The 24,265-nt window shown below is 36.1% G+C and overlaps 1 protein-coding gene and 1 long non-coding RNA gene across 2 annotated transcripts; one reads left to right on the plus strand and one right to left on the minus strand.

Moving 5' to 3' along the window:
* Positions 1-3,862: 3,862 nt before the first annotated feature.
* On the minus strand, positions 3,863-6,944 carry LOC119690331. The gene is made up of 2 exons (XM_048625376.1): positions 6,045-6,944; positions 3,863-5,406 (listed from the first exon to the last, which is right to left on the minus strand). Exons 1-2 carry the CDS (start codon positions 6,595-6,597, stop codon positions 5,336-5,338), a joined length of 624 nt encoding a protein of 207 aa, XP_048481333.1. The 5' UTR covers positions 6,598-6,944; the 3' UTR covers positions 3,863-5,335.
* Positions 6,945-7,686: 742 nt separating this feature from the next.
* Positions 7,687-11,646, plus strand: LOC105380406. The gene is made up of 3 exons (XR_007267014.1): positions 7,687-7,708; positions 7,804-7,995; positions 11,229-11,646. It is a non-coding gene; the product is annotated as an uncharacterized LOC105380406 (long non-coding RNA).
* The last annotated feature ends 12,619 nt before the right edge of the window (positions 11,647-24,265 follow it).

Raw genomic sequence — 24,265 nt, forward strand, 5'->3', positions numbered from 1 at the left:
CATTGTAGTAAATACGAAACAACATAAAAAACTTATCTCTCTTGTTCCTAACACAGTCTGTGTTCGTTGTCTAGCTACGTATGGTGCGGAGATAGGTATGGTACTCCTTTACTCACTTAGTGCGTACCTGTTTTTTCTTCGTCTGTTGAAGAGTCACGTTCCAACAAAAAAAAAAAATTAATTGTACTTAAATATTTTTATTTACTACAAAAATAGTCTGTTTCTAAATTGCTTTCTTCTCTTTTTGACGGGTTTACACTTACATTAAATAACACTAATTTTACCTGTAAGTATTTTTACAGGGCAGGCAGTTTATGACGCTCTCGAAAATTAAACTAAGGGAGGTAACTGAAAATCAGTGGTTTGTCCCTAGGGGCAAACATATGCGCTGAGTTGCTTCCCTTTTGGTCTGCTTCAACACACACATTTCCATAATTTGTGTACATAACTGTACTTATCTAATTTGTTGTAACTATTTATATGTGTTATGTTTAAGTGGAACAAATAAACGATTTATCTATCTATCTATCTATCAAAATCAACTCGGAAAAGCATTACCCGTGTTAGGAGGGGCACTAACTGCTGTTTTGAAAAAAAACCCAAACATTTCAGACGTGGTTCGTATTCTTAATGATTGCGGCAAACTTATCGCCGATTCACATTATATGGAGACATATACTCGCCGATCAATGGTTATACCATTGTTAGATAAATCACTTGTCGAACCGTTTAAAGAGAGGAAACGGGACCAATTTTTATTTGGTGATAACTTAATGGACATTGTAAAGACGTCCAATACTATGAAGAAGACAGGCACTATGATTCAATCACAAAATACCCCCACAACGAGTGGTTTAAACTTCCAAGGACCACCATTGCGGGGCCGTCAGCGCTATTACCAGTGGAGCGGAGTGGACTGTATGTGGTTGGTTTGTAGGCCCTGGGGGTGCTTGAAGCTCGTGGGAGTAATAATAAACGGGAATTGTGATTGATCCGTGTATTTTCGTGTGAAGAGCAGAAACGGAAGAGGAAGTTGAACATAGACAATGACATGAAATATAGAAAACATAGACAATAATCATAGATAATTAATGTTGCTAGCCAACATGCTGCGGCCTCACAAGATGAGAAAACAAATAACATTTTTCTTAATAAATGTATGAAATATAACTATGTGCCTATGTACTTAACATCTTTAGGTATCAATTTACTTTTACAATAATGGTTTTTTAATAATATACCTATACGTATTTGGAAATAACATTCAAAACACAACATTAAGTATATTAACAACTGATGTTATACTATATTAACAACAAAGGGAAATTACACATGTAGTTATCTAATAAAACACAATAATAACAATGGTATTAACAAAACAGTTAAACAATAACATCAAAGTTAGGTTGAATTACAACTACATCAACAAGTACTTAAAATTAATTACTTACTAAATATTATCCTCAATAGGTAATATGCAAATTTTATTTATAGCCCTAATGTGAGACTTATTATTAGGAGTTCTCACTTCTACAGCTCTAACCTTGCTGTCATGCCCGGGGAAGAGTTTTACAATCCTGGCCAAGGGCCACATCATTGGAGGTGCGTTGTCCTCTTTTAAAATAACTAGACTACCTAGTTTAACATTACATACATAAAATTTCCACTTAGGTCTATTTTGTAATACATTTAAATAGTTTTTGTGCCAGACTTTCCAAAATGATTGTTTGATTTGAGTACAAATTTGCCAAAACTTTAATCTATTTTGTGGGATATTAGTGATATCGCTTTCAGGGTACATCATTAAGGCGTTACCAATTAAAAAATGACCTGGTGTAAGGTAAGAGTAGTCAGTTGGGTCAGCGGTCAAGGGTAGCAACGGTCTAGAGTTGAGGACTGCTTCGATTTCACACAGCACAGTACTTAACTGTTCGTAGGTTAACACATTTTTACCTATCACCCTTTTCAGGTGGTACTTTGTACTTTTCACGGACGATTCCCATATCCCTCCGTACGTCGGTGAATAACATGGTATGTAATGGAATTGAATACCCTGTTGAGAAGCGAAATTATAAACTTGCTGACGGTGATTTTGTGAGCTTTGCAACTTATAGAGTTCGTTTAATTGATTATTGGCACCTTTGAATGTGCTAGCATTGTCACAATGTATTTCAGTCATAAGACCTCTCCTCGAAATTTGTCTTCGCAGGCAAGCGAGAAACGTGTCGGTGGTTAAATCTGAAGCTAGCTCGAGGTGAATAGCTTTTGTTGTAAAACATACAAAAACGCAGATGTAACCTTTTCCAATTACTGAGCGTCTTACGCGTGACAATTTAACATCGATAGGTCCAGCGAAGTCTACACCTACTCGCACGAAAGCTCTGTTGGTAAAGGTTACTCTACTAGCCGGTAATGAACCCATGAGTTGTTTGGCTACTGTAGCCTTTTGTCTGAAACATGTAATACATTTGTGAGTTATTTTTTTAACTTCTGATAATCCATTACAAATCCAAAATCTTTGATTTAAACTAGATAATAATAGCTTAGGGCCTGCGTGCAGTAGTCTTTCATGCTCACTTCTAATAAGCAGTGTAGTAATGTGAGATTCTCTTGGTAATATAACTGGATGTTTTTGGTTGTAAGTTATATCAGCATGGTCAAGTCTACCACCTACGCGCAGGAGGCCTTCGTTATCTACAAAAGGATGTAAATTTGACAAGTTTCCTTTTAGATTGTTATTTTTGCACAAAGAATCTATCTCTGTTTCGAAATATTTATGTTGTTCGTACTTTATTATAAGCATTAAAGCGGAATTTAATTCAGCACTAGACAAATAGTCGTGATTTATTTTAGTTTTATTTTTATTCATATTGTTTAGAAATCGCAATATGTATGCTAAGAGTCTAACCATCTTTCTAAGATCAGAACAATTGCTGACTAAGCGCTCCAATACATACTCGAGCGGGCCTGTGTGAGACCCGTGGTCGCTGGAGAGCACTAAGCAGTGCTTCACTTCTGGTAAATCAGATGAAGTGTTCGTTTCAGTAATAGGAAAGTTATACTCACTGTCATTCAGGAAACGTGGGCCGTGCCACCATTGCTCGCAACTTGACAGCTCATGCGGCCTGACGCCTCTGCTTACGAGGTCAGCTGGGTTATTATCAGTACTAATATACAACCATTGCCAGCTGACGGTGTGCTGACGGATTACATTTACTCTGTTTGCGACATATGCTTGTAAATTCGTTAATTCCATTTTGAGCCATGCTAGGACAATCTGTGAGTCACTAAATAAGTAAACTTTGCTCACATTAACTTTTAATTTTAATGTGTCGTATGTTTTCGACATTAATTTAGATAACAATAGTGCGGCATTCAATTCGAGCCTTGGCACTGTCATCCCCTTTTTTTGTATAGGGTTTATTCTAGACTTAGAACAGAGTAGATGTAAGGGCGCATTCACACGGGATACGTCTTTGACGATTCGGTATAAAACACGATTCGCCTTGACGGATAGATGTTCACATTGAATACGGAATCGTGTTTTTTCACGATTCGTCAAAATATCCGAATTGATGTTCACATGTTGTTTCGTGATTGTGTTCAGTTGAGAGTAACTACCAAAGACAATGGACGTGAATACTTTAATTCACGATTCGAGATTTTTAACGAATCGTCATTCTAATGACCGTAGTGACCGACGTATCCGTCTACGTCTTTTTTCACGATTCGTGAAGCGTGTGAACATGGGTATATAAAAAGCATTGCTCCCGTCAAAAAAAATAACGAATCGTGAAAAAACACGATTCGTGAAAAATCACGATTCGTCTTCGTGTGAATGAGCTCTAACGTGGTATTACCTGTTGGGGTGGTTACTCGCAGGTAGATGCAACAACCGTGTGCCGTGGAACTGGATGCATCTGCAAACCCGATCAACTCCACTGTGTCTTCGTCTGAAAACCTTACATTTCTATTGATTTGAATTGGTTCCATGACTCTTAAGTCTTCGGTGAATTGGATCCATTCCCTTTCTACATCAGTTGGAGGGCATGAATTCCAATCTGTGTTGTTGATCCATAACTTCTGCATTATTGATTTTGCTACTACTATTATCGGATTGATGAAACCGATCGGATCGTAGCACCTACCTATATAACTAAGTATGCTTCTTTTTGTGAGTAGATTTGTATCGAACGTTCCTGGTGAAGTTATGATAAAATTATCCTCTTTAGTATTAATCTGAAGACCTAGGGTTTTCATATTGTAGTTGTCTTTTTGCAAATCAATACTGTCAAAGTGTTGATCCTCCAATGGTATGTCTGACAAAACCAACTCGTTGTTGGAGGACCACTTATGAGTGTTAAAACTGCCTAAACTCAATAATGAGCATAATTGTTGTTTAGCTTCACGTACTGTGGCTAAATCATTGTGAGAATACAACACGTCGTCGACATAAGTGTTGTTCCTTAGTATGAATGCAGCTAAGGGATATTCATTCTCATACCTGTTAGCTAGTTCTATTAAACATCTAGTAGCTAAATAACTCGAACTCTTGAGACCATAGGTTACTCTATCTAGTCTAATGCATTTTATTGGTTGACTGGGATCGTCCCTCCAGAGAATGTTTTGCAGCGATGTGAACGCTGGATCTACCAGGATGTTCCTGAACATGCGCTTGATGTCTGAGGTAATGGTATACCTACCTAATCTGAACAACAGCATAATATCAAATAGATCTCTCTGAACCACAGGACCATTCAACTGTAAGTCATTCAATGATACTTTTTTGTTTGTTTTCATGCTCGCATCAAACACCGAGCGTACTTTTGTTGTTTTACTCTCTGGCTTAATTATTGCATGGTGAGGCATGTAGTAAGCTGCCTGTTTATTGATGTCATACATCTCAATGTCGACATAGTGACCATGACCAAGAGATAAAAATTCATGTATGAATTGTTTATATTGCATGAATAGCTCTGGGTTTGCCATTAATTTCTTTTCTAAGTTATGAAATCTTTTCAGAGCCAAATTAAATGAATCACCTAGTGTCTCTTTTACTTCAGACAGAGGTAATTTCAAGGGCAATGGAACTTGAAACTGTTTATCTTTGAGTTCTACTGAATTTTGGAATATTTGCTCACAGAGCTCATGTTCTGGAGACTTCTCTGAAAATATTTCAGGTACTTTTTCATTTGTCCAAAATTGGCCTAGTGTTTCATTGAGATCCATTTCACATTTTAGCACTACCTTATTACATAATATTTGACCCTTAATGGAACCTGTCGGCAGACTCCCTCCGATGATGTGGCCGAAGTGTGTGTTAAAGATGTGCAGATCATTCTGAGCTGGCGACTGCTTCCCGCTGTTGTTGGCAGGAGTCACACTGCTCTTCTCCGGCAGTAGCACCTGAAACATTATGTTGGCACCCATTAACATGTGAATGTCACTTGGCACATTGAATTGCTCATCTGCCCATTCAATGTTAGATGGAAGCTGTAACTCATCTAAATTGATTTTAGATTGGGGCAGTTGAGAGGTAATCTGATCGGTGACGTGACAGGTTACTGTGGTCTTGAAGGCTGATTTCAGTGAATGAATCTCCAACGGGACGCAGTATTTCAAATGGTTCTTTGCATTTGATATGCCTATTATATTTGTGGCACTTTGTTTGGGAGTTAAACCCAAGAGCTGGACTAGTTTTGAGGTGACTATTGAAACTTGAGATCCACTGTCCAGTAGTGCTTTGAAATGAACCTCTGTACCATCCTTTGCAATAGCCTTCACTCTAGCTGTGGGTAAAAGTACATTACTGTTATTATTGCCTGTTAAAGTAACAGGAGGTGCGAGGGCAGGCTCATTGTAATGCACCAGAGTGTTGTGGGGTCCTTTGCACTCAGCACATCTGAAGTGAAACCTACACTTTGAAAAATGCGCACCAAGACAGACATTGCACAGCTTATTTTGTTTAACAAAATCTATCCTCTCCTTGCTCGCCATCAACTGAAACTGTTTGCAATTAAATAGCTTATGATTTGTCGACTTACAATTTAAGCAGGTTGGCGGCTTGTCAGCTGCGGCTGCGTGTGCTGCTACCTTCCCGTATCTTGCTTGGGGTTGTTGTTGGTGAAGACCCTGGTCGGTGCCCTCCAGCGCCAGAGCCCTTTTGTCCAGATAGCAGAGTAAATCCTCCAGGCTGGGTTCGGCGTCCAGGTCCCGCTCGAGTTGATATGCCCGAGACGTATAACCATCTAATTTGCGCAGAATTATACATGTTAGTATGTGATCCCAGTATATGATGTTTGGATTGTGATTTTTTATGGCGGCTACTTGTTGCCTAATAGCTGATACAAACTCTCTTAAGTTGCCTGCTATTGATTTTCCTACGGTCCTCAAATCTAGAAGGTTGCATATATGTTCATTGACAATTCTGTTCTTATTTTCATATCTATTTTTAAGGAGTTTAAGAGCTTCCTGATAGCTTTCACCTACCAATGGCAGGTTCTTGATGAGATCAAAAGGCTCTTCTCTCACAAATGATCTGAGATAATACAGTTTTTGGATGTTATCTAGACTATTGTTGTTGTCAATTAGTGACATGAATATGTTTATAAATGGTACATAATCTATGAATTTACCTGTCAAAGTTTGTATATCTATAGGAGGTAACTTTATTGCACTTGTAGCTGGAGTTGAAGGTACAGTTGCCGCTGGAATCTGAGGTGGTGACCGTGAATTTATCTCTTTGTTTAAAATGGTGGCAATCGTATAAAACTGGTCTTCTACACTTGCGAAATCCTCAGAATCTTCGTGATCTATGCACAAGATTTCTTTGCTGAGGGATTCGTACTCCAGAAATGCACTATTTACTTTATCCAATTTAAGTTTCAAAGTTTCTAGCGGCAACTGTGACAACTCATTTCTAACGAAGCTATATAAACGTGTAATGGTACCTTTTACGAAGCCCCTTGCGGATTTTAGCTTTTTTAAATCCATTTTTGGTTGTAAATACAATTGCACCACTTAACTTTTAGCAGTTATAGTCACTAATACTAAAATATTGTTCGATGTCAACCGAAAAATGGCGGCGTGAGTTGAATTTTTCTGCTTTGCACTTTGCGTTTGCGACTTTGACGGCTGCGGCGGCTCGGCTGACAGTCGGCGGTATCTTCGTGCGCCGGATGCTCTCGGCCCGCAGAATCGCGCGCGCCGATTGGTCGATGGCACTGTTCTCAGCGCAGACTCGCAGATTCGCGCTCGCTGATTGGTTGTTGGTGGCGCTGATCTCAGCGCAGTCTTGCCAACCTCGACGATCGAAATTGCACCTTCCGCTGCGTTCTTGTTGCACACCACGATGGATAATTTGCGTGGAGCTGCAAGATGGCGCCCTTTTTGAACTTGTATGGCGCGAAGCTCGAAAATAGTTCGCACGGATTTTGCGTTTGTCGTACTTCCCAGCTTACCCCTCGATCCGAGAAGGACCATGGAGCGGAGTGGACTGTATGTGGTTGGTTTGTAGGCCCTGGGGGTGCTTGAAGCTCGTGGGAGTAATAATAAACGGGAATTGTGATTGATCCGTGTATTTTCGTGTGAAGAGCAGGAACGGAAGAGGAAGTTGAACATAGACAATGACATGAAATATAGAAAACATAGACAATAATCATAGATAATTAATGTTGCTAGCCAACAACCAGTCTACTCCATACACAAGGTAATATTTACCTAAATGATGTAAATACTTCTATAATAATTATGTTTACGATATTCGTAGCACATACATTATATGTACAAATATTATCATTTCAGGACTGGGGTGCAGCGGGGCCAGCACATGAACAGTGGACGGCGCCGGGGACATCCTCTGCCAGCGCAATTACCGCAAACACGGCGCCCGCTGCAACCGCCGCCGCCGCCACTGCGGCGCCAACAGGCTCAAGCGATGACGACGCGTTACCGCTCGCAGAACGAGCATGTGCGACGTTAAACCCCCACGAGCAGGTACATGCTGAACGCTTAAAGCATTTTGTTAATAAGTGGAAAACCATTACAAATGATGAATTTATTTTATCCACCATATCAGGCTATATCATTCCGCTTTTAGAGAAACCGAATCAACCATTAAACTACCGACCTTATAAGAAATTTACCAGCCAAGAATACATCGACCTAGACAGGGAAATATCCCATTTATTGAATATAGGAGCTATTGAAATATGTAACCCCGTGACTGATCAGTTTATCTCTGATATCTTTTTGATACCAAAAAGCGATGGAAGCCGCCGATTTATACTTAATCTTAAAAAAATTAATCAGTTTGTTCAAGTAAAGCACTTTAAAATGGAAGATATCAGAACGGCTATAAAACTAGTTAAAGAGGATGATTATATGTGTAATATCGATTTAAAAGAAGCATATTTATTACAACCAATACACGAAGACAGCCAAAAATATTTAAGATTTTATTACAATAATTTTCTGTTTCAATTTAAAGCATTACCTTTCGGATTATGTTCAGCTCCTTTCATATTTACTAAAATTCTTCAGCCAGTGTTTTTTTTTTTTTTTTTTTTAAAGATTTTATTATCACTCCACAGACTTTATGTCCGTGCCTTTTTGAGAGATCAATATATTGTGAGAGTTTGGTTGTTTTTTGTCTTCCTCTTTTAACTACTCACTACTCAATGTGGAAGCTTATAATATATATATTTTATCTTTTATATATATATACCTATATATTATTAATAATTTTTTTTTATTTATTTTTTTGCACTCCTGGAGGAAAATCTACACAGACACCTGGGAAGGGGACCCAGGTAGTGTCGGCCTTTAACCGACTAAAAACCCCCAGTTGTGCATTTCTTGTTTTTTTTTTTTTTTTTTTTTTTTCTTTGTTTCACACAGTCACACTTACAATTATAATGGCAACAAACATTTGAAGGGTAGGGCCAGTGTCAGCTGTCTTCAGAGAACTTAACAGACGCCTGTCAGTGGCCACACACTCCTTTTGTCATCGCTGTTGTTTTGCCTGGTGTTAATTTGTGACAGTGTTCTTAAAACTATCTTAATTTTATTGGTTAGTTCTTATACAGATAATATTAATTCATGATATACTATACAATACCTACATATCAAAACTATACAATACATGCTATATACTATACATAACAAAACTATAAAATACATGCAATACGGTTTGGCCGTCAATATAAAATTAAAATCAAAATTCTCCTATTCCGCTCCATTTTGCGTTTCCAAAAGCCTTGATTGCTGGGCAACGACCTCTTTGTCCCGATTTTTTATTGCCATCTTTAGGTTGTACTCGAGGATCCGTTTCTTCGGTGCTGTTATTGCCGTTCTAGCGAGGTTGCCGATAGCGTCCTCGGTGTCATCCGCATAGTAGGTGCAGGCGGAGGTGTGCCTCGACAGCGCCACTACTGCGTGAGGTATGCTATCGTGCAACTTTATTTTATCTTTTGTTTTTATGATAATGACGGATTCGTACGTCAATCCCTGTGCTTCGTGTATGGTTAAGACGCGTGATCCCGTTCCTTCTCCAAACCCTTGGCTGGTCAGGGTCTCTTTTTCTTCCTGTGTATGCGTCAGGAATAGAGTGTTGGTTTGGGATTTTGGAATTGCTGCGTCTGTAAACCTTTTCAGCTGCAGGGATTGGATACGCGTTGTGGCTGCGTATATGCCTGAGTATACTTCTCTTAGGGCGTATGCAACATCCATGGGGTTTCTGTATGAGCACAACAGCTCCTGGGTGATGTTTGCTACCAGTGTTGGGCGACTGTACCTTAGTTCGAATAGGTTCTCTCTGTCTATGTACGGTAGCTGGTTGATGTCTCCGATTAGAGCAATATCACTGGCACGGGACAGGCGGGCGGCAATTACGATTGCCCCGAAATGGTTCATCAGGGCCTCGTCAATTATCAGGCGTTGGCATCCGACATGTTCTCTAAAGCCGTTTACTAGGACTGATTCCATCGTACGTACCCTAGTTCTAGCCAGTGTTTACATACTTGAGGTCACGTGGTTTAAGGTCGACTAGGTTTCTTGACGACGCCTTGTGTATAGGGAGTTCAAAAGAGAGCTGTTTGTATAACACTAAACAAACAATAGCATGTCTGGAAAACCTTGGATTTATAATCAATTACAAAAAAAAGTATATTAATTCCTCAGAAATCTTGTAGATATCTTGGCTTTATTATAAATTCAGAACAAATGACAAATGTTTTAGATATGCTTAGCCAAAAAGTCATAAAAATTAGAGAATTAGCCCGATTTCTTGGATCTCTCACCGCAGCTTGCCCGGCATTAACCTATGGATGGTCTCATACAAAATCATTAGAAAGGGCTAAATATTTAGCTCTTCTAAAGAATGATGACTGTTATGAGAAAAACATGACACTTCCATCCTACATAAAAAGTGATTTAATATGGTGGAAAAATAATATTTTGACCGCAAAAAGATCTATAAAACCAAACAATTTTGTTTTAGAGATATTTACAGACTCTTCAACTACCGGTTGGGGTGCGGCATGCGGCGGTGAGAGAACTGGAGGTCAGTGGACACAGGTTGAGAGAGACAACCACATAAATTACCTAGAACTACTGGCGGTTTTTTTCGGCTTAAAATCTTTCGCAAAAAATTTTACTTGTTGTGATATATTGCTTCGTGTAGATAATACTACAGCTATCTCATATGTCAATAGAATGGGAGGAGTTCAGTTTGAACACCTCAATTCGGTTGCCAAAAATATTTGGGACTGGTGTGAGGAAAAGCATATCTTTATTTTTGCAAGCTACATTAAGTCATCATTAAACGTAGAAGCTGACTCGGAATCCAGAAGAATTAATCTAGACACAGAGTGGGAATTAAATACTATCGAATATCTTAGTATCGTGCGGAGATTTGGAAATCCCGAAATTGATCTTTTCGCATCTCGAGTTAACGCAAAATTTTCCAAGTATATATCTTGGAAAAGAGACCCATCTGCCTACGATATCGATGCTTTCACAGTTAACTGGAACCATTTTTTCTTCTACGCCTTTCCTCCTTTCTCTTTAATTTTAAAGGTGCTTAATAAGATAATAGCCGACAAAGCAACAGGTATAATAGTAGTTCCAAATTGGCCCTCTCAACCTTGGTATCCACTCTTCAGATCATTATGTATTGACGAAGTAATTATATTAAAACCGGATAAAAATCTCCTTTCATCATCATTCAGGTCGACACACCCGCTACATGCCCACCTTTCCTTGGCAGCGAGCATATTATGCGGGAAGCATTTATCAGACAAGGAGTACCGGAAACGGCGTTAGACGTCATGATCTCTTCTATAACATCAAGTACCAAAGCTCAATATACTTCTAGTTGGAAATTATGGTGGAAGTACTGTCACGAAAAAGCTTTTGATTTTTATAATGCTAATGTAAATAACATTCTTGATTTTTTATCTAACTGTTATCGTTTAGGATCATCTTATGGGACGCTAAATTCTCACCGTTCTGCTATAGCATTAATTAACACCAATAAGGTTTCTGAAGACGAAAGATTAAAAAGATTTTTTAGGGGTATATTTAAATTAAGACCTACATTTCCAAAATATAACGTTACTTGGAATCCTAACATCGTGCTAGATTACCTAAGCGGATTGTGTATCGAAACAATTAACTTAGAACTTCTCACTAAAAAGACTGTAATGCTATTAGCATTAGCCTCAGGGCAAAGAATACAGACTTTGTCTTTAGTAAAAACTCATAATATTAAGGTATATAGTGATAAGATAATAATAATAATTGATGATTTAATTAAGACATCGGGGATTGGTCGTGCCCAGCCTGTTTTGAATTTGCCATTTTTTGTACAAAACCCTAACATATGCCCAGCAACCACCTTACAAGCTTATTTAAATAGGACCGCAGACCATAGAACTGGTAACAAAGTATTATTTACTTATAAGAAACCATTTAGACCAGCATCGACACAAACTATCGGTCGATGGCTAAAGGAGACGCTGTCGGCAAGCGGTATAGACACTACAATATTCAGTGCCCATAGCACTCGGCATGCAGCCACTTCATCTGCAGCTCGAGCAGGTGTTAGCTTTGATATAATTCGTAAATCAGCAGGCTGGACCGAAAATTCTTCAATTTTTGCCAATTTTTATAATAGGCCTATTGTTGATTCTGATTCTAACTTGTTGAGTAACAGTCAATTTGTTGAGCAATCATAAGTAAATAAAAATACATACTTTCAATATTCATCATGACTTTTTATTTTATTTAGCAACATTGTTAATATTTAAATACTCCAAACATCTACATGGTTAAAAATAATATAAATCTCGGAGACGAAGACTGGATAATTGAAAGATCAAACGAACTTACCTGAAGTGAAGTTCGATCACAATTATCCTGTCTTCGTCGAAGAGATTTAAGGTCCCTCCCTTCCCATTATATAGTTCCCTTTACAGTACAATGTTGCTGGATCCTCTAAAAAGAATGAGGCTGCCGGCAGGGGGAGCCGCGGGGCGGGGCGCTCCGGTGTGACGAAACTTTTAGTTTCGGAGTTATACACTAGAGGGCGCTAAATACTACGTGCGATATTTGTGTGCAGCAGCAGAGCTACTACATGGTTAAAAATAATATAAATCTCTTCGACGAAGACAGGATAATTGTGATCGAACTTCACTTCAGGTAAGTTCGTTTGATCTTTCAATATTATCATTTATTTACTAGAGTAGGTTATAATTTTTTTTATGAGAATTAAAATAATAATTAATAAGTATATCAACACGCAAATTTTACCTCAATCAATCAGTAATATTGATTTGCATTGATTCTAAGTTTAGCTAATTTCATACAGTTATGTTTTAAATCATTTAAACAGTAAAAAAATTTAATGATACGATAATAATAGGAGTAAATTCACATATTTTTATGACAACAATCACTTTTTCTATAGTTAAATAACATACCTACAGACGAATTGAGAACCTCCTCCTTTTTGAAATCGGTTAAACACTATTTTAAATAAGAACTCAGTGCTGTGCTATCACAGCTTTTGCTAACACATTACTACTATATACTTACATATTTTTATTAAGAACTTGGACTGGCTAGGGCTTTGACTAAATGATAACAATTACGAAGACTTAAAATTCATAAATTAAATATATAAAATAAAGCTCAAATCTCGACCGGGGTAGATATTTGTTTGATAAGAATATTTGGTGCTCATGTCTTTGATAGTAAATATTTGTATTGTATGGTATTGATATATCCAACCCGCCTGCTAGGTGTGGAGATTATGCTCATAACCCTCCTGCAGTTATTTTTGTGTGTAATGAAATTGAGGACTGTTGAGATTCATTAGATATTTATTTATATATTGTTTACATAAGTAAGACATCATAAAATTTAATTAAACTAAACAATCAAAAATACCTTCTTCAAAAATGACTGTGATGTTTAATTTGTGTATTTAGCGAGCAAAGTAAATATATATACTTATATATTATTTTTTTCAGGTCCCAGAAAAAAAAGAAAACTGTGGATGTGTTCGGACTCTGCAACGAGGACGAATACAACGAATGCGTGTTGCGGTCGAAGACTCTACCATCATTCGTTGTGAATCGCGTGGCCAACGGTAACCAGCGGCGGGTTGGCAGCACATCCGGCGAATTCTATGCGGAGCTGAATGTCTACGCGCGCCACGACGCTGAGGAAGCTCCCAAGGACACCCGCTGGACAAAGGCCTTGCTCCGACTAAACTGCTACCTTGAAGAGGGCTCACCGCAGTGGAAGCTGTTGCATCGCTTCGTGAAAGAGGCCGGTACACTCTTCGAGGACTGTGTACCGTCATTTTATAACCCCGACTTGGTTAAAATTAAACAGGCCGACTGAGGCAATTTTACTATATATTTCCATATTTTTATTTTTCCTATTGGGTACTTATATGTGGTATTAAATATTATTTTGGTATTGGTATAATTACAGGTAAACGTGGTATTGGATATTATTTTGGTATTGGTATAGGTATAGGTACAGGTAAATAAAGCTACAGCTAATTTTTTAATTAGTCTGTGTATGTTACTTTGTAAATTCTGAGTTAGTATTGGTATAGGTATAGGTACAGGTAAATAAAGCTACAGCAAATTTTTTAATTAGTCTGTGTATGTTACTTTGTAAATTCTGAGTTAGTTAGGTACTAGGTAACTTCAATATTTTTGTCAGTCAATCTATCCCTAAGCTTGAAGTCTTCTTCAGTCTATAGAATTCCACTGCTGGACGTAGGACTTTTCGCATCCAATCTATTACCAGACACCTTTTGCAAGTAGTCATCCTTCGTCCTACACTACGTTTGTCTAGTCGCGGTCTCCACTCCCGAACACGTTTACAGCTTTGAAGTTTTTTTACAAATTTTATAGACACATATTTAGCGTGAAGGAAAATATCGTGAGGAGACCTGTGTGCATAATTAGATACCTCAAGACCACTTTAAATCAGACTCGGTGAGAGAAGGCTTTTGTCGTGCTTGGTGGCTTGGTGGTTTACAGTACCTATAAATTGCAATAATATATACCCATATAAGTACCTAATTTCTAGTTAGTTAATCAACAGATCGCAAAATGCCATTTTGCACTGTATGTACAGTAACTATTGACAAGAGGAAGTGGATTGGTCATTTGCGGAGTAATTCCCATAAGAAAAATAACATTGTTATTGCCGTGGAGGATGGAGTGCAAAAAATTTTGTCCGCATTCCGAGATAGAATAGCTACTTATAGAATTGTTGTGCCAGAAGGCAAAGAGCTTTACTCAACGTCTTTATTTTTCATCAATATAAGGAATAAAATAAAATCACTTTTAGATCAATCACTACAAAAACATACTAGTATCAAAGTAAACTTTGAACTTTTTTCAACATTCTTGATGATGAGCAATGATAATCAGGAGATAAAATCCTTTTCAACCAAAAATATTTCTCTCCATTTTAATTATGATTTTAATAAAATTTTCTCTGAAATAGAATCCGAACTGATGAAAAAAATGGAAGAGTTTCAGGAAAGGGACTCGGGCTGGACCTTTTTGAATAACTCACATTTTGAGATTAACATCAATAAATATCAACCACTCAGCGGGTCCAAGTACACAGCTTTACCTCGATTTATAAAGAACAAGAAAGCGTGTTTAAATATTCAAAACAATGATGAATACTGCTTCCTCTGGTGTGTTACAGCAGCCTTACACCCAACAAAGATCCACCCCGAACGGGTGTCTTCCTACCCTAATTTTCAGGATTTATTCAACACTGAAAACATGAATTTTCCTGTAAGTTTCGCAGATATCACCATATTTGAAAAAAATAATCCAAATATTACTGTCAACGTATATGGTTTGAGCGATGGTAAGTTTATTGAAGACACCATTATACAGATCAGAATCAATGAACAAAAAAGCTAGGCATATTAATTTATTGCTCGTTGAAAACGAGGATAAATCACATTACTGTTTGATTAAAAATCTACCCCGCCTTGTGAGAAGTCAAATCACTAAGCATCATGGAAATTTATTCTTTTGTGATACATGTTTGTCATTTTTCAAATTACAAGAAGACTTAACCAATCATGTTTGTGGAGAGACAGCCTATTTTTTACCCAAAAAAGGTTCTTTTCTCCAATTTAAAAATTATGACAAGAAACAAGATGTACCCTATGTAATCTATGCAGACTTTGAGACAATGTTACAACCAGTGCATGGTTGCGAACCCAACCCTAATATTGCTAATACAACTGACCTGCACCATCATATACCGATTGCTTTTGGATATAATATAATTTGTTCAGTTGATGAAACCCAAAATCGCTACGTTTCTTACAGAGGTAGGGACTGTGTTTCAAAGTTTATTCAATCGCTACAAACTGATTGTAAAAAAATTCATGATTCGTTAAATACCAACAAACCAATGATTTTCACGGAGTCAGACGATCTGAATTTCCAAAAAGCAAAGCGCTGTCATATTTGTAACCATTTTCTATGGAATGATAATGATTTGAATTTTGAATTTTTTTTGACTGTCACATCTCCTCACGCTACCGCGGCGCGGCTCATGCTCATTGTAATTTGCAATATAAATCACCTAATTTCATACCAATATTTTTTCATAACTTATCAGGATATGATTGTCATCTTTTCATCAAGGAACTTGGTGAACTTCCTGGAATGATAAAATTAATTCCAAAAACAAAGGAAAATTATATTTCCTTCACAAAATTTTTACCCATCGGTGATGGAGATCACATTCAGTTGCGACTTACCGATTCATTCAAGTTTTTGGGAACCAGCTTAGAGAAATTAGCTAAAACATTAAAAAAAGAAGACTTTCATTGCCTACGCAAGCATTTTCCAGAAGATAATCACTTTAGTCTTTTGACGCGTAAGGGAGTCTACCCTTATAATTACATGAGTAATTATAAGGGTAACATTTTTGTAAGTGTGAAAAAGATAGTATGTTATAAAACATGGTGTTTTTTAAATTGTCGATGTTGCATATTCATTATGTTTTCACAACACGTGGCTACTGCGTAAAGTGCAACGCAAACGTTTGTGTAAGTGTGAAAAAGATAGCATGTTTTCAAATTATCGATGTTGCATATTGATTATGTTTCTTTCATTCTACCACCAGCGTGCGCACGAGCACCTCACTGTTAAGACTCGGACCATTCTCAAACAAAACTCTACAAAATGTCACAATCGGTAAGTTATTTATTTCTTCTCGCATATTTGAATGTAGAGTGCTCGAGAGTTATGGTGGACAATTATTTAATATTTTTCTTTCTTTCCAGATCCTGAATGAATCTAGTCCATACGGGTTAGGTACGCCGCATTCATTCGACCAGCTGCAGTGCGGACAAGTCTGGTTCGACAGCGATGTTGAAGAGGTACGGCCACCAAGCCCAGAGAGAACCATCACTAAAAAGAAAAGTGTTGCGACCAGACAGTCCAGAAAACGGCGGGCGGAGGATGACTCCACAACCTCTTACGTGATGAGCAAATCACCGCGACCAGGACATCGGCTCGTGAGAATTGAGGTTGTGGATCTGAACAGCAGCACTAGTGACAGTGAGTGTGTGGTGCTAAAAGCACAGTACGTTGTGACGCATCCGGTAGATGAAATAATAGACATGACGGAAAACCTCGTGAAAAAAATAACAAAGACTATGTGTAGCTCTTAAGTAATTTTAGGTTTAGTTTAGTATGTAAACTATATTTTTGTATAGATGTAGGTATATTAAAATGAATAAAAAACTTTAATAAAAATCTGGATTTTATTTTCTTTAAACATAATATTAATAATCATTATAATACCATTTCCTTAAACAAATAACTGTTTTTAAAGCACAATATTTTTGATGGTTAAAACAACAAATTTTGTCATTACCTTGATAACTATCAAATAATGATTTTAAGTTAGGGCACCCCCTTTCTCCGATATCTAGAACTTTACAATCAGGTGACAACTCTCTTAACCACTTACATTTCTCAGAACCTTTAACAAATACATTTGCTTTGTCTAAAACTGGTTTTATTAACCTGCTAAATTCATTATAATCTATGTACCCTTGTCGCCAGTAAATTCCCCTATTTCTCTCCAACCATTTTACTTGTTTCTTTTCATCATTAGTTAATTTTGAAAATGGATAAGGAGGCTTTACTAAATAGACCTGAGTATATTCTTTTGTAGCATATGCTAATTCTTTGATAATAAATCTATTTTTATAGTCACGAAATCCTTGCAAATCCAATAATAATAAATCAGTACTCATATTAGTTTTTTTTACAATATTAGACAGTGGTTTATACTCGATTATACAATCATTTAAAATAAGACAATAAGCTGTTGTTTGATCGGGTATTTCTACATCACTCTCTATCTCAACACGTACATCCACCGGTCCGGTTTTTAATGTTTCGTTTTGACGACAACAGTCAACCACGAACAAGGGTGCCTTTTCTTTAAACTGTTTTAAACTTAACAACGGCCCTAACTGATGTCCAAAATATGACTGTTGAAATTTCACGTACTGCTCGTATATTAATAGATATCGGTCTTCTCCAAATTTTATATCAAGATTTTCATATGGAAAATAGGTAGAATTTAAGAACACTTTAAAATCGCGTAAATGACAATGATCGAATTGGGACATATCCGACTTAGCATTGCTTTTTCGATTTGTTTGTAAGCCTATAATAACGCACCGCGGTTTTTCCATTTGAGATGTAGTTTTTATTGACCACGTATGTTTGGTACTTCTTGGTAATAGAGGATATTCATAAAGATCCCAATTTCTAAATGCTATATTAATAGCTTTGTCTTTCTCTAAATATCTCAATAAGTGAATCCTCTCGCGATCTGATACTTTTATATGTGGCATTCTCCACACTAATTTATTTATGGTTATATCGTCTAATACTTCATTAGTACTTAATTTTATTGCGTTAAGGTTCGTGTTACTACGCAGAAGTACCAACTCATGCTTACAATTCATAATATTTTTTTTGTAATCCTCAGCGAAGCCAAAAATTTTATTTAATGGTATAGACACGGAAAAAGATCCTGAAGTAATTTTAGAGCCCTCAATTTCCCACCCCCACAACCGTGACATTTTAGATTAATTTTCATTCATTGACAACAAAGATAAATTAATCTAAAATGTCACGGTTGTGGGGGTGGGAAATTGAGGGCTCTAAAATTACTTCAGGATCTTTTTCCGTGTCTATACCATTAAATAAAATTTTTGGCTTCGCTGAGGATTACAAAAAAAATATTATGAATTGTAAGCATGAGTTGGTACTTCTGCGTAGTAACACGAACCTTAACGCAATAAAATTAAGTACTAATGAAGTATTAGACGATAGTTGTTATTCCTGCGTTTTTTATTCTGTCTATCTCAACACCGTTGAGTTCATATCGAATATCTTGAAAAAGAAACAGTATAGCATTGTTAATAAGTTCAACACTGCTTACTTTCTCTCTTTTATCACCAACAGGACGAGACACTGTGATAGACCCTTCTATGTATAGTGTACTCGCTGTCGGCAAAACGTACAGGTCTTGTTGATTAATAGGAATGCGAATCTCATCATTAAGGTTAAAACTGTTTATGTATGGTTTATACGAATGAACTACATAGCTTTCAATACTGTTGTCATGGGTGATCGGATCTGTTATATTTAAAATATTCATTTTAAGAGTTTGATGGATTTCAGAAATTGTTTGTTTTCCTTTGTAAGCTTTTTCCTTTTTATAGGTGGTGGCTGATGGTCTGCGCGTAATGTACTGCGTATGTTATATAGCGGTTCAAACCTTTTATTGATGAAATCGATCATTTTTTTTTTAAATGCAAATAGAGTTGTAATTCTTCTTGTCGTAAATTAATCAAGTTGTTTTTTGCGTCTAAAATTCTTATGTTAATTTCACTAACAGTGTCTTGATTTACCGGAAAATATATTAAATTTTTTGGAATTTCTATTATTCGGTATCCTGGCGGTACACTAGGAGCAAATTCGTATATAATGTGACTGGGTTTTCCGTTAATATACGATCCGCTCACAATGTCACATTCGATGCGAACGATGGTTGTAGAAAGAATGCTTACTGGAAAGACGGAGTCATGTAATATATTGGCTTTAAGTATTTCATTTCCAAAACCCAATGTCCTCGCAATTGAACCAGCTTTTTCAAAATGAATGTCTTTCGAACAAAATATATTTGTACTTAAAGTATTATTGTTGCACATTAACTTAAATGTGCAATCAGTTAAATGTGATTTTAAGAAATCGTAAATATCTAGCAGTTCGTAAGATCCTTCAGGGATTTCTACCATTTCATTATCACCATAATAAAATTTATTGTTGTTTTTACCTACGTTAGGTATCGAATTGAATGTTGAAAAAAATACTAGTCCGCATTCATATTCACCACCAAGTTGCAAAGCCGGCGAATAATTTGTAGACAAAGCGGATTTACAACCAGTAATTGATAGTGTGAACGACATTGTGATAATGAGAAATAATATAATCAATCGCTTGTTATAAACGGTTTCCAGATTTTTTTCAGAAATTTAATGCATAAGTGACCACAATTCGGTATGTTAAGTAATTTTATGGTGATTGTTTTTATAATTTTAAATTGAAGTATGTTGGAAGTTGAGACACTAATTTGAATATTTTTTATTTTACTGCTCTCGTTAATTTAATAAAAAATAATTAAAGATCGGCTCTTCGACGATTTTATGACGTCATTCGCTACCATGCAGCTGCTGACGTCATCAAGATCGTAACTCTGTGAATATTTACACTTTAGATTGACAGAAGTGACATTTAACAATTGAACATTTTTATTCTCTTTGGTTGAAACTTTAACCTTGCGCAGCGTCTTGAAGGACAAATTATATTTTAATTTTTGATAAAATAATCGGAATCCTTGAATATTTTATATTTTTAAGAATGAGACACTTATTAAGAAGATAATATCTCGAAACGGTTTTGGAATTAGCATCAAAAAAAATTACTTAACATACCGAATTATAAAGATTACTTCCTTGACAATTTTGATAATTGTAGAATACATTATTTTTTTTTGTTAAATAAGTTAATATTTCTTTAGGCGGTTTTAAACCATAACTATCAAAATAGTTCGTATAATTATTAACTTTGACATAGGCTACCCAGTGAGTTCCATCATTGACTGAAAGATCTAAATTTACAATAGCACACTCAATTTTTTTAGGCTTACTTGGCAGAGTATCTCTCATATAAACTCCACGGAAATAAGGTATATCGCGAGTGTGACTTAATATATCAATATTACTTAGAGCACGTCTGGGTAGCCGCGAAACTAGTTTTTTGACGATTTTCACATAGTCCTTTACCCTTTTTGTAGGGTTTTATGTATAAACCTTTCCCCAATGCGATTGATTCCATCGTCTTATTGTGACGTTCAGATTCCGCCAGATTTTTTTGCGCTGACTTATAATCATTTACAGCTTTAGCTATGCCGCCTACACCACCGGCTAATGATCCCAATGCCGATAGTCCCGCAAAAATTGGAATTAAAGGAAGTATCCCTCCTGTTTTAGGAATGGGAATAATTCTAGGTAATTTCACACGGTTATTTTTGTGAAATATTTTTTTTGCAGCCAAATATGCTAACTCTATGGCATGTTTGTTATTTTTTGGTTTTATTTTCCTAAGCACTGATTTTAATTTGTTAACAGATGATTTAAATGATTGAACCCCAGCGCCAGTTCTAAGTTTAGCTCTCATAATTTTATTTACCAACCAAGATGCGACTTTTTCTCCTGTACTAACGTCTTTTGATTTCAATCTTTGTTTTGCCATGTTTTTTAACTCCAAATCTGCTTTATGTCGATCTTGTAAATTAGAATAGTTTGCGTAAGCTATATCGTGTTGCATGCATGTGTTGTCCAAACGATTAATGCCTTTATCGCCTCTTCTTAAACGTTCTTGTAAGCGTGTACCTGGACCACAGTATTGATAGCCTGGTAAGTGTAACTCTACTGGCAAATTATTTATCAATGAGTTAAGGAGTCCTTTCCCTTTCATTACTGGATGACTAATGAAAATAAATGGAACAAAACAGTATAATATATGTACTTCAATCTTTAATAACATTGCTTTTATCGATCCAACTGTTTTCTTTTGAGCTTAGACCAAGCCATTTAACACAAACCTTATTTCCAGACGTTTTAATTACCTTTTCAACTAAATAAATATTAGGATACTTAGTTTTTTGAAGTTCGTATTCATAAAAACAACCTTTTATCGGAATTCCATGTTGATCTCGTACGTAATATGTAGTAGGTTGAGATTTTATTACTTTCATAACCGTAAACAATTCGGTGGACCAGTTCGGTGTATAGCCTTTTTGAAACTCTCCTTTATACTTGCTTATACGGACAACGTCACCTATATGATACTTATTTTTTTTTAATGATATAGCCTTATGACGATTTTTTATATTCTTAGCTATGATTGATTCATTCAACTTATTTATCTCAGATGGTTTATACTTTGTAGTGGTATGAATAGTATGATTATAATTATATACTATATCATTTATTGGACTTCAATACTCAATACTCAATACTCAATCTTCCTATCCATTTATATTTTCCAACAAAACTGAAATGTTTAAACATCTTGCCTTTTAAAGTTCTTATAACTCTTTCCACTATTGATGCTTTTTTTGAAGAGTATGTGGAATAATGATTAATTCCTCTCTTTTGCATAAGTTGTCGAAATATGTCATTGTAAAACTCCAAACCCATATCAGTTTGCAAATTTGCAGGAGTTCGTCCTTCCTTTAAAACTCTATCAAAAGCTAAAACCACCTCACGCTTTGTTTTACTCTTCAATGCTACTACCCATGTATACTTAGAAAAGGCGTCAATAACAACCAATATGAATTTAAAACCATTGTTGTATTTGTAGTATTTTTTTACATCAATCAAATCTGCTTGCCATAAATCATCTATTCCTTTTAGGATAACTGACCGACGTGGGAAATTTCGTCTGGCAGCTTTATGAATTTCATTAACCACACCTTTTTTACTCATGTTGGATGGTGAGATGATCTCTCAAATCTACTATATGATCTTTGATCATATTACTCACGTCTACTTTAGAGCACTTGCGATGCAACTGTTCCTGAAGAAGACTTGATTCAGCTTTTATACTTGTGAGTTCTGCAAGAAAGTCTTCTTTTTTGCAATAAAGGTTGTAGCTTTGATCGAGGTACTCTTTACTAACAGCTTCATCACCCTCAATTGGCAATTTCAATCCTTTTAATCTTCTTTGTTTTAAATCGTAATCACCTACTTCGTTTTGACTAAGTGTTTTAGTTAATGGTGTAAATTCTAACGAGTCTAGAACACGCATTCTTTTATGAACGTGGTGACCAAACTTATCGATGTTCATCATGTAACTGAGGTGGAGGTTATAGTTATAATAAAACTTAAATTAATTTGCACAAGTATTTATTTACTTAATGTCTACACATGTTCTTAATTCTTTCATAACTGATAATATTTCATCATCTAATCCAGTGTTACCAGCATCTCTGGAAGCTATTAACAATTTTAATGTTTTCACTAAGTCATTTGGATCATTCCAAAAAATGTAATCTACACTTTTACAAACTTCTTTAAATAATGCCAATCCCTTCCCTTTTGCGGTGCTGCTGTTAGATTTGTCTGAAGGTGAACTTAACAATGGTTTTATAATTTCTAAATACTTAAAACCCCTATTGCTGTTAATTGGTTGATTTAAATCATATTTTCTTTTATGTGCATTCGTGAGCAATAACATGGACTTGTAAATTTGTTTGTCATCTTCAGTGACTACTCCTAAATCAGGTTTTCTTTGATAGAGTAATTCAGATAGCCCTCTTGTTCTATTAAATGAATGTCCAGCTACTATAAATTCATTATCGGTTATAGTAACGCGCTCTGTTCCGATCATTGGTTTTCCATTTTCTATCCTGATTCCGTATGGAATATCTTTAAACACTTCTGATGACAAAGACCATGATGATATTTCCTTAGGAGTCGGAGTCGAAACACCATCGCAAGTTTCAAAAAATAAATCACTCGTGTTATTCTTTGAGTTTTGTTCAAACTCTGAATCACTTACAGATTGTTCAAAATTTATATCACTTAATGAATTTTGCAGTGTATCGCCTGATACTTTAGTGGGTACCGATAATTTTCTTTTCCTTGAAAGAGTAATATCTGGTATGGTATTGTCTTCTTCCTCAATATCTTGATAACCACCATCATATTCTCTAGCACTAGAGTTTTTTCTGGCTGCTTTAATGAGTCAGTTACTGGTTTGAAAATAGATTGCAGTGCTATTTCAGAATCTAATTTGTTGTTTTTCATTTGTTGAACTTTCTTTTTAACAGCCTCAGCAGATTTGATTATTTGCTGTTTTATATTTTTTTCATCGTTCATTTTCGCAAACAGTACAACTTTCTAGTCGAAAAGCAAATGGAAAAGTGCTGAGTATATTGTTGAGAAGCTTTATATATTCATTTCAACCATCGACGTTTATAAATGTATCAAATTTCATTCTATAGCAACCTTTGTTTTTCTGACAGTCTTTATTTATGACTAAGTAGCTAAATTCATTTTTCCAAACTCTGGAACACATTTCACGAAACTTTGACCAGGTCATAT

The sequence above is a fragment of the Plutella xylostella genome, chromosome 14 (assembly GCF_932276165.1).
Source record: "Plutella xylostella chromosome 14, ilPluXylo3.1, whole genome shotgun sequence".
Classification (NCBI taxonomy): domain Eukaryota; kingdom Metazoa; phylum Arthropoda; class Insecta; order Lepidoptera; family Plutellidae; genus Plutella; species Plutella xylostella.

What these genes read in the sequence shown, in the direction of transcription:
- LOC119690331 (XM_048625376.1), bottom strand. Translation starts at nt 6,597, where the DNA reads ATGTCACTAATTGACAACAACAATAGTCTAGATAACATCCAAAAACTG. An exon ending in GCCGCCAACCTGCTTAAATT is followed by an intron (nt 5,407 to 6,044) that starts GTAAGTCGACAA and finishes ATAATGTTTCAG; the next exon opens with GTGCTACTGCCGGAGAAGAG.